This window comes from Sycon ciliatum, chromosome 1 (genome assembly GCF_964019385.1).
Source record: "Sycon ciliatum chromosome 1, ocSycCili1.1, whole genome shotgun sequence".
Classification (NCBI taxonomy): Eukaryota; Metazoa; Porifera; class Calcarea; order Leucosolenida; family Sycettidae; genus Sycon; species Sycon ciliatum.
This window is the reverse complement of record NC_088643.1, coordinates 37,118,894-37,130,578: the sequence shown is the minus strand read 5'-3', so window position 1 is coordinate 37,130,578 and position 11,685 is coordinate 37,118,894. Positions and strand designations below refer to the sequence as shown.

The 11,685-nt window shown below is 47.4% G+C and overlaps 1 protein-coding gene across 1 annotated transcript; it reads left to right on the top strand.

Annotated features, from left to right (window-relative positions):
• The first annotated feature begins 9,229 nt into the window (after nucleotides 1-9,229).
• On the top strand, nucleotides 9,230-11,312 carry LOC135824069 (MFS-type transporter SLC18B1-like). The gene has a single exon (XM_065336912.1). The coding sequence runs from the start codon at nucleotides 9,429-9,431 to the stop codon at nucleotides 10,866-10,868; it is 1,440 nt and encodes a 479-aa protein (XP_065192984.1). The 5' UTR covers nucleotides 9,230-9,428; the 3' UTR covers nucleotides 10,869-11,312.
• The last annotated feature ends 373 nt before the right edge of the window (nucleotides 11,313-11,685 follow it).

The following is an 11,685-nucleotide window of genomic DNA, read 5'->3' as shown; positions in this document are numbered from 1 at the left end:
TTCCGGTATAATTATTATACCAGCCCCTAACTGGCGAAACCTTTCACCATCGGTCAACCAACACTGATCCTGATGCCCGTGCCGCCGACCTGCGGGTGAAGGGATTCTGCACCGATAGCCGCAACGCATTCTTCGATACGAGGGTGTTTCATCCCCACGCGTCAAGCTATCGTGCCAAGTCCCTCCCCTTCCGCTACCGAAGGTTTGAAGGCGAGAAGAAGTGTGCTTACGGTGAACGTGTCAATGAAGTCGAGCATGGCCCCTTCACACCGTTAGTGCGTTAGTGCTCTCCTCCTCAGATTCCTGTGCTAGCATGGGCCCAGAAGCCGCTGTGGTAGTCAAGAGGCTGGCGCACGGCTTGGCCACCAAACGCAACGCTACCTATAGCTAGGGTCCAGCGGATAATGGTCCAAAAATGTTCGTATAATGCTAATCATAATGCTCCATAAACTACCTCATAATGCTGATTATAATGCTTCAACAAGGGCTATAATGCTCTTGTCTTGGGTCAGAAAGGAAGAAATGCTGCACATATTCAATCTCCGGCCGAATCCAGCGCAATATTTTCCACAAGCTCCACCACCTTGTAGCACTATAAGACATAACCGATTCGCCGGTGGCTGCTCTCCATTGCAGCTTTGACGCAGGGCTATGGCTGAATAGTGTATATCACTATACTATCACGGCATTATCCAGGGAGTGAAAGGTGTAAACTATGTTAGGGATCATTGGGATGAGGTTTATCATGGCAACTGGTAGGCCTGCCTGCAGATAAGCTGTCACTGCATTGGTTCTGTGAATAATCTTTTCATCCGAAACAGCAGATATTAGGCTGATCTTGGATCCAGATCCCTTCCTTTTGCGGTGAGCGTGAAAAAAATGTGGCCAGATTATTTTCCTGCTCTACTTCCTTTACTTTTATAGTCTTCTTCTCCTTGTGGCGTTGCGTAGACAACTGAGTGGCAACATTGACAAGAATACTTTTCTTTCTTGATATCACTTTACTCAGTCACTGCTGTCTTGGGAGTACAGTTGTCCACATGTACATATAACTGACTGTACGTGCGTGTTTCATCAGGAAACTCAGACACGCGCTGCTGCTGCAGAGTGCTCATAACGACTTGGTGCTGAATCCATGAGTAATTCTAGTTCTTTTCGAGCCAGTTCGGCTGGATTCCGCAAAGGCAGCTCGTCAGAACAACATGCATCTCTTTCTGCTTGTAGCTGCTCTTTCAGCCTGGTAAAACGTTCTTTTAAAGCCAAGGACCGGCGTCTACTTCAATGTCGCTATTAGCCTAGTGACGCTGCCGGTATCTTCAGAGCCTGCGGCACAACGAGAAACTTCTCTTCGGCTTTTCGATATTCACTTCTCCTCCATGACTCTATGTTTTGGACAAAACAGTTTCCTCCTTGCAAATCCTCGATGCGAATTTTGCAACAGCTTTGTGCTAAAAAGTGTTACGTGTGACTGTCTACACAAAGAGATCCAGTAATCTGGTAACACGAGGAGGGTTGCACGTAGATCTTCATGTACATGTACCTACCTCATGAGTGTAGCGGATTGTTGCCAAAAAGCTGGGACTTCCCACTATCCACTATACATAAAATACATACTGAGTCCGAGGTGTTTACGAGAAATAAAAAACCGACACAAAACCCAAGGCGAAGCCGAGGATTTTGTGGAGTTTTTTTATAATTCGAGTAAACACGAGGACGAAGTATGTATTTTATTTAAATTATACTTATAAAACCGATTTTCGTTTTGGATTTTCGTACCTATTTCGGCGCATGCTCGAACTTACTCCTCGTGTTTCAACTTTCTCCTCGTGTTGTTTATTTTGGTTTACGAGTGTAATGGCTTCTTCAACGTCTACTGGACGTTTTGCGTCCGTTTCTGAAGAAGAAAGGAAGAAACTTTTGGAATCAGCAGTTCCTAAGTCAACCAAAGTTGCAACGAAGTTTTGGTTGAAGGTGTTCAGCGATTTTTTGATGCAGGAGAGCTTGTCTTGTGATTTTGCTACTGTCGAAGACAAGGTACTGGCGGAAATCCTCGAAAGGTTTTACTGCTCCGTGAGAACTCATGACAAGAAGGAATATAAACGGGCCTTGTCAGGTCTTGCGATTCTAATATCATTGTTGTTCATTAGAACACGTCGAGCTTTAAGGTGTTCTCTGGATAACGAAAATGTGCTTCGGAACGTTCCGTTAGAAGAGACTATCAATATTTGCCTAGATGTGTTGTACCGAAATGATGAAGTTGATACACCGTGGATATCGGAGACGGCGTTCCGGGAACTGATGTTGCTCGTGACGACTGGTGTGGAGTTTTCCTTCAGTGACACTATGTATAGGCAGGTTGATGGGGTAGCGATGGGCTCTCCATTAGGTCCAGTGTTAGCGAATGTGTTCGTTGGTTACTGCGAGTCTCTGATTGCGGAACAGTTGTGGCCAGCATTGTACGTTCGTTTTGTTGATGATTCCTTCACCTGGTTTGATTCTCTTGAAGATAGCCAAATCTTTCTTGGTATTCTAAATGACCTACATCCTTCCATACGTTTTACTTGTGAACACGAACAAGCGAACAAACTTCCCTTTCTACACGTCCTTGTGGAAACGTCTAGTCAGGGTACAGTAACATCTGTGTACAGAAAGCCTACATTCACCGGCCAGTACATAATGTTTGACTCGTATTGTTCGTACCAATACAAGGTGAATTTAGTGCGTAACTTGGTGGATCGAGCAGAGCGTATTTGCTCCTCTTCCAAACTAGCTGAGGAACTGGACTTCCTAAAGTCAGTTTTCCTCAAGAACGGGTATCCCGAAGATCTCTTGAAGGAGCTCATGAGCGAAAGGCTGCATAGTAAGGAAATACGTTTTGGCCCGGACAAATGTCCCACGTATCTTTCTCTCCCTTGGAAAGGTAACCTCTCATTATCCATGAGTCGCGTGGTCCGGAAAATTGTACAACAAACGTACTACGCGGTACATTTTGTACCCGTTTTCACAACTGTACGTGCGTTCACGGTGAGGAAGGATGTCCTACCAACCCAACTCGCATCTAAATTGGTATACCAATTTGAGTGCCGACAATGCGGTAGTCGGTACGTTGGTAGGACTCTTCAACATCTGAACGCACGTATCAAGCAGCACGTCCTACTGCACATGCTGACTGGCTCGGCACGGGCGCTGCGGCCCAAACGCGGCAGGCCACCTAAGAACCCTCGGTCACAGCCTTCGTTAGCACAATTGCCGTCGTCGGCAATAGTGCCTCCGTTACCCGTATCGAGAACCGTGGAGATGAATAATGTGCACATCGTCACCACAACACAATGCACGATAACAACACAAGAGAGTACGCCACAAGAACATCTGGCTCAAGACCAAAGTGGACGCTGCGATGAGGTGATGCCCCCATCGCCGTCGTTGCCATTGCCTCCCCCGGAACCGCCACCTGCACCTGTCATCGGCGGTGCTGGGGCTGGGTCTGTGGGGTCGGTGGCACAGGTGAATATGGAAGAGGTAAGCACTGAACATGAACAAGGAGAAAGAAAGCTGAAGGGAACGGAATTCAACAGAGAAAACAACACGATCAACATTCAAAGACCTAGACGATCAACGGCTAATTATTCAATGAATTATTACAGTACTGGATGTCAAGCACCGGCGAAGACACTGGGAACAGAAGATTTAACAACAACAGGAACAACAACAATAACAACAACAATGGTAATAAATTACCATCAAGATCAAAGGAGGAGTCAACGAACAGAGGTTAAGCAACATGAAGCGAGCCTGGGACCGATCGGTGTGGATGAGGAGAATGACACGGGGGACGACACCGAGGACGAGTTGGAAGATGAGACGGAGGACGAGGTTGCGGTTGGTGGAGACGAGGAATCGGATGGTGATTGTGATCGTAAGAAGTCTGCCGTTTTTCTTCATCTGTTGTCTCACCCTAAGTGTCTGCAGGTGTATGATGATTTTAGTTTTTCTGTTCTTTGTCGTGCACGGTACGCTAGTCAGTTGAAAGTACTTGAGGCTGTTTGTATTCGTTTGCATAAGCCTGATCTTTGTAAGCAGAAGAAACATGTAGTTGCGTTAAGATTGTTTTCGTAGGTGCACAGCATGATTGTTTGTCTCAATACACAGTTCTAGTGTTGTAATTAGTTCCTCACCCCTGTTGCACTTAGCTCTCACTTCACTTCTATTGTCTCACCTTCCCTCATTCTATTTTAGCACTTTGTTTTGTTCTCGTAACACATTATTGAATGTATATTAATCATCGATTCAGCATGGTTACTCTTCAGTCACGGCTTTCCACTGATGATTGTGACAAGAAAATCGATTTTGGTAAACCTTCATGACTTTGTTGTAGTGTGGCGATGACAGCAGAATTTGTTCTCTTTATAGCTATTATAAAATTGATGTCTCCACGTCGATTATTTATATATTCTTTTATTCCACGATGGCGTGACGCCAATAAGGATGATTAATAAGTACGATAGAACTGGTACTAGCCAGAAACAGCTAGATGGAAATTAACCGGGAGGCAAGAAGCAATGGATCATGAAAAACAAGCGGGGGCAATAATGTTAGCAGGGGTGATCGAGATAGTTAAGTACACGTTCGAGATATCAGAAACCAGGGGGATGCGCGGAGCAGGAGCAGGTACTGCTCAAAAGAAGACTGGATGCATTGTTTCGGAAAGAATTTCTACGAGGTTGGGTTGTGATGTCGATAGGGAGTGAGTTGTAGAGGGTGAGAGCACTGTTGATGGGGGAGTCTCGGTGCCTGTTCGTGTGTGCGTGTCCGATGGAGTAGGTCCTTGTCTGTCGAAGGGTGTATGGTTGGTGTTGACGTTGTGGTGCAAGATGTGGTTGTTGCAGGTGTGGTGGGGAGGTTTGGTGGTGGATGTCCCATGCTAGTAGGGCTTGTTTAACAAGGAGTCGTGAGCTAAGGGTGGGGAGCTTTGCGTGATGGAGGAGGGAGCTGTGGTGAACTGGTGCAATGAGGGGAATCCGAAGGCAGATGCGTATAGCACGGCGTTGAATTCTCTCCAGTGTGTCCCGCTGTTGCTGTGTGGTGTTCGAGAGGGCAAGGCTGCCATATTCGAGAACGGGTCGGATGTAGGTTGTGTATATTAACAATAGGCTGGAAGCGTTCATTGTGCCACGTGTCTTGTGGAGTTGGTGTAGTAGTTTTTTGGCTTTGTTGGTGGTTTCTATGATGTGTTGGGTCCATCGCAAATCGTCTTGGAGTGTAACACCAAGGTGCCTATGTTGGTGGACCTGCTGCAGCCGAGTCGAGTGGAGCGTGATGTGGATGGTGTGTTGGGGTTGGAAGGAAAGGACGACGGTTTTCGTGGTGTTGACGAGGAGATGCCAATCCTTCAACCATCGTCCTGCTGCGTCCACGGCACGTTGGAGGAATGCAGCTGACAAATCCCTTGTGTAATGCGTCGCGATGAGTGCCGTGTCATCGGCGAACTGGCTGCATTTAGTGTGAGAGTTTGTGCATGCTGGGGGGAGGTCGATCGTGTACACCAGGAAAAGAAGAGGCCCCAGGACAGAGCCCTGGGGTACTCCAGCTGGAATGGATTTCCATGATGACAAAGCGGAGCCAACCTTGACGCGTTGTCGGCGGCGAGTCAGGTAGCTTGTGAGCCAGGTAAGGGCAATGCCACGGACACCAAGGTGCTCGAGTTTGGCCAGGAGGCCAGCATGCCAGACTCGGTCAAAAGCCTTTGATAAGTCAAAGAAGCATGCTGACACTGCCTGACCGGAATCTCGGCTGGCGGAAATCTCATGCACTAGGCGGGAGAGCTGTAGTTCAGTACTATCCTTAGATCGAAATCCAGATTGGTCGGCCGGTAGGTGGGGCTCAATGTGGGTGTAGAGGCGTTGGTGAACAATCCTCTCCTGAACCTTGCTGACAACGCTTAGGAGCGAGATTGGTCTATAATTGGTGACCTCTGCACGAGAGGCTTTCTTGTGTAGAGGACTGATAGTGGCGTCGCGCCAGTCCTGTGGCTGCTCGCCTCGCGAGAAAGACTCGTTGAAAAGTGTTGCGAGGGAGCACGATATTTCGTCTGCAGTGATCTTGAGCAATTTCGTCGGGATGCCATCGTACCCAGCCGACTTCTGGAAATCAAGAGCGGAAAGGAGTTTTCTGACCTCCTCCTGGGTGGTGATGATTTCCTTCAGTTCGCTTCCGATGATGCGCGACACGCCAATCTCTGGCACGGCTTCAGTTGGTCCGGAGACGGACTTCTGGCTTTCCGAAATGAAAAAATTGTTAAACGCTTCCGCCTTTTCTCCATCTGATCTAGCCACTGTTTCGTTCGCTGAAATAGGTGGAAGCTCCTTTTTCGGGGACGACCGCAGTGATTTCATTAACTTGTACAGGTTTCGCTGTGGGACACCAGTTACGTCGCCTTGCGCGGTAGTGGATACGAAGGCGGATTTAGCTTCTCTCAGTAGTGTTGTGGTCCTATTGCGTTGAGTAACGAATGTGAGCCAGTTCTCCGCGCTGCGATTTCTGAGATACTGACGGTAGAGCTGATGCTTGAGTTTAATGCTGCAAAGAAGCTGTTGAGTCATCCATGGTCGCCGACCTGGGCATGTCTGGTGTGTACGTCGTGGTGCGAAGTTAGTACAGTACAAGTGTGCTGTGTTGATAAGCGAGTCATGCCAATGCGACCAGAGGTCTGTCATTGATAACTGCGGGATTTCCTCAGCTGGTGGCAAAAGCTGCATTGAGCTCAGGGCTTCTTTCAGTGCGACGACGCGATCAGGGTCCCAGTTCCAGCGCCAAGCTTCGACGTTTTGCTGGGGTGTTGGTGCTTGTGGTGGGCATGCAAGGGACACATGTCCTCCGACGAGTACATGATCTGACGCTCCGACAGGGGGATACGATGTGACAGATAGGTCTTCTTCTGGTACGTTGGAGATGACAACGTCGAGGCAGGACTTCAAGTTGCCTCTGGAAATACAGGTCGGAAAAGACACGTGCTGGTTTAATCCTGCAGTGTCTAGTAGGTAGCTCAGCAGGTCGCCAGCTCTATCAGTGATATCAGTGGGAAGCCATGAGGTGTGCTTTGCGTTCATATCTCCTACCAATAGAAACGGAGAGTTCATGTTGCAGAGACCTAGACAGGGCTCCAGTTGTTGGCAGAATGTGTACGGATCTGTGTTTGGAGGACGGTAGGAGCATCCGACTGTAAGTGATACATTCGGTGGGTCAAGTTCGAGCCAGAGTGATTCGAAGTTGCTCATCGTGATGTTTGTTTTGTGTTTGTGTGGGATGGATGAGTGAACATACACGGCGACTCCTCCGCCTCTACAGTGCTGCCGATCTTATTTAAAATACTCATTGTCCGATAAGGACGGTGGCGAAATAAAAAAAGACTAAAATCGAATTATCGTGTCCGTTCCCGAAGGGAACTCACGACGGCCGCTGGCCGCTAAAACACGGTGGCGATAGGGTGACGAAATCTGCTTGCCTGCATCCATGTAGTACCACAATGGTAGCATTGATCATGTCCATTCTCAACTTAAGTACGTACTTGTGACAAACAAAAAGGGAAGACCATGCGTACTTGTGTCTTGTGCTTTTACTTAACTACTGTACTTGTCGCAAGCCAAGAGGCGAGAGAGGGAGAGATTCAGCTGTCACTGATCTCGCCATAATGGCTTAATTAAGTCACGCGGCCTAATTTTAAATGCCTCCAAAAGCCAGGTAATGACTATCTCACCGCAACATGCCGGGCCTGAGGTCTCTATCGTGTGTTGCGATACCTCTCTACCGATAGTGAAGTCTGCGCGGTATCTTGGTGACTTTCTTGACAACCGCCTGAGTTGGGATGTACACGTCAGCGCCATAGTGACCAAAGTTGCGAGGAAGATTGGCGCCTTGTGGCGAGCCCGTCGATGCCTCTCCCGCAACTCGCGCAAGATTATAATTATGTAAAGGCTATTGTCATGCCGGAGATGATATATGGTGCCTGCTGTTTCTCTGCAGCCCTCCGCGTGACCCAACTTACTTCAGCGTCTACAAGCCATGCAAAACCGGGCGATCCGATGCATTGATGGCAGCCCGCCATGTTCCGCGATGCAGCCCCTCCTGGCTGCCAACTCGATTTACCGCGTCACTGAACTTTTTAAACAAAAGCTCCTGATCTTCATCTGGCGGTGTCTAAATGACTCCACTAGCCTTGCTCTAGCCCAGCTTCTCAAACCAGCAGCATGCAGCGGCAGAAGTACGCGCCATCAGCATGCCAATGGTCTGCTCAGCCAGCCAGCTCGCAGTCGGTGTGGCCAAACGAGATTCGCCACCGCAGGAGCATTGCTGTGGAACAGCTTGCCTAGAGAGGTGCGCACCGTATCCAGATTGCAAGATTTTAAGCTAGCCTGCCTTCCTTATGTATGCCTGGAATAGGTTGTGTTTCGTCAGGTTTTGACATGTTCCTTTCTTCTCAGTATTCTCGCTCGCATAGTACTCCACTTCTATGATAATATTGCCTATGCTGTTGCTCATTAGGATTGTGGCAAATTCTATCCTTCACTTTCATATAACTGGGCCAGGAACCCGTTTGAACTTTGCGAAGTAAAATAAAATCAATCAATCAATCAAGAGTACATAAACCATAAAATGAGTATGCTCTTGCTTGCAGTTGCAGTGAGCGCACCAGCTGCACCACAAATTCCGCACTTTCGTCATCATGGTCATGGCAGGCCTGACAGGCTAGGCTGTGCAGACTGCAGAGAGCTCCTAATCAACAATGTTCCATGAGATCGCACGAGTCACACATACTGCAACAAAAATAGTGCTACTGGCATCTACCACGCGTCTGGTTGTGATTTCTTTCCAAGGGGGAACTGTTAACGACTCTCTGACAGTGACATACAGTCATTGACTCATTGCCCATGGCAGTACTACTCTAGCCTGGCCATGTTCCAGGGCCCTAGTCCTAGACCCGGCCAGGCCAGTGAGTTTACAAAAAAAATGGTTTAGGGGTAGGTCATCTTCCTGATTTGATCATGTCGCATGTCATCCTGATTCCATCATGATTGATCGTGCCGCTGTCGGATCAGAGAAAGCGTCGCTAGCAGCACACATGATAATAAAGGTTCGAAGGTCTACAGTATAGTGACATGATTGTAGTACTGCGCATGCAGCACCGACTTCTTGAAGTCTTTTCAGTCAAGGATTTATTTACATCAAGTAGATTTGAGAAGGAGAGTCGAGTGATTAGTTACCTACTGGTAGTAGCTGCAGATGTGAATACTGCTTCCGCGTAATCTGTGTGACCACGACAAGGCAGTAAAAAATGAACTAGACCTCTACCGTGCCATACGTGAGAATTCCTGGCCCGGAAAAAGTGCGGAGAGTCACGATGAGTTACTTTGTATAGAAGCTCGCATGGGAGTATGGGGAAGGAGACGGATTTGGAAGGTCACGCTGCGTGGGCCACAGGCACTGTGCCAGCGATTGATGATCAGCGGCCACTATTGCTTGATTCGAACCTCCCTGACGATCCAACAAGGCCGCCGCTGCAGCATCTTGATAGCGCTAAATCAAGCAAAACCTCACGTATTCGAAGCAACTTAATCTTGTTTTGCATAGCACTGAATAGCATGGTTGTAGCAGCTGCAATCAGCCTGATGATGCCGTTCTTTGGAGGCGAGGCGTTAAGAAAAGTCCCCAGTGGAAATTTGGCGAACCACTTCGCCATTGGCGTGATATTCAGTATAGCAACTTTTGCGGAATTTCTTGCTGCTCCTATCTTAGCCAAGGACTTGGTGAATGTTGGAAGTAAGTTGATGTTGGTCCTGAGTACTTTTGAAGTTAGTGCGATGGTATTTCTGTTTAGTTTTGTCAATAAAATTGAGTCGTGGGGTATTTTCCTGGTGGTATGCATCTCAATACGTTTAGTCCAAGGCATTTCAACGGCAGCATATTTTGTGTCTTCATTTTCAATACTCGTCGGTGCGTTTCCAGAGTCGAAAGGCCTTGTGAATGGTGTGCTGCGGTGTGCGAATGGCGTTGGTTACGCAATGGGTCCTGCAATTGGCGGAGTTCTGTACGATGTGGCTGGATTTGCCGTGCCATTCTACGTGTTCAGTGCAATCGTAGCCGTGGCCTGTGTTCTTGTTGTCATCGTTTTGCCGTCCACTGAGGCTGGGCTGTCGTCGGTACGGCTGAAGAGTAACATAAGTTTTACTCAGGTACTATCTGTACCCTGGGTGTGGATGATCCTTGTGAGCACCTTTCTTGCCAACATTATCATGGGCTATGTTGAGCCAGTATTCTCAGTCTACCTAAGAACTTCTTTCAACTTGTCCACCACGTATGCTGGAATTGGATTTTTCGTATTCAGTATATTCTACAGTGGTGTGTCGCTGGTGATGGGATACTGGATAGACAGCTGGCTCAATCCCAGGATGCTGCAAGCACTCGGTCTATTGTCGTGTGGAATCGGCTGTCAGTTAGTGGGGCCGGCTCCGTTTCTGCCACTGCCAAAATCGCTTGCGCTCTCCTACGTTGCATTTGTGTTGTTTGGAATCGGCAGCGGACTTTCCCTGGTCTCAGCTTCACCAGATATTGCAAATACGCTGCATGCCAATGGTTTAGGGACTCCTGGTGAACTGCGTGCAATAACCGGTGGCCTCTATCAAGCATCAATGTCGCTAGGCTACTGTGCAGGACCGCTATTAGGCAGCCCTATAACTGCAGCAGTTGGGTTTCAGTACTCACTTTCATTTCTGGGTATAATGTATTTGCTCTGGACGGTGGTGTTTTCCATCGCTGCGTTCAGCAGTGAGAAATTGCTCATGTTGCAACTTGAGAACCTTGTGAAGGGCATCTGAAATTCATCAACTAGTATCCCTCATAGTGTTTTCACCGGTTAGAAGTTGACCGAGCGTACAAATTTTATTTAAAACGATGAAAATGTGAAGAAATGGTGTAGAGAAAACATTTTCTCTACACCATTTCTTCACATTTTCATCGTTTTATTCAAATTTATTGCACATTGTCTCCACAGTTTTACATTGTATGAATAAAGTGTACACAAATGTCGATTCAGCTTGTATTAGTGATTGCGGTTATCAAATTGTCACATTTTCTCTACACCATTTCTTCACATTTTCATCGTTTTATTCAAATTTATTGCACATTGTCTCCACAGTTTTACATTGCATGAATAAAGTGTACACAAATGTCGATTCAGCTTGTATTATTGATTGCGATTATCAAATTGTCTCCTCGCCGTTTGTTCAAATTATGAAATCGGTTGGATTATATCTATTTTATATGACAGCAGCTTGGAGATTTGAAAGAGTTACTGTAAAACCGGAAAGTCTAACGAGTCAGAAAGTCTAACGATTTAACGACCAAATTTTTTCGTCATTTGAAGAAACGAACTAGTGGTTGCGACTTCGGCGATGACTTGTAAGAAAGGGTTTGCTCCCCACACCTGAGCTCGCGCTATTCCGCCGACTTTACTTGACACTTGACTGACTCACGACTGCCATCCAGAGCACACGAGAAGTCCATCGAATCTTCGACTCGGCAACCCTGCAAGAAAGCACCACTCCCTGCTCAATACACAGTGTTTCGGGGAATTCACCCCTCATCAGTTGAGCTTGAGTAGGCTGAGGAAGATTGTGCCTGAAGAGCACCACT

Bases quoted from the DNA above. Each gene is read 5' to 3' on its own strand.
- LOC135824069 (XM_065336912.1), top strand. From the start codon at position 9,429: ATGGGGAAGGAGACGGATTTGGAAGGTCACGCTGCGTGGGCCACAGGC.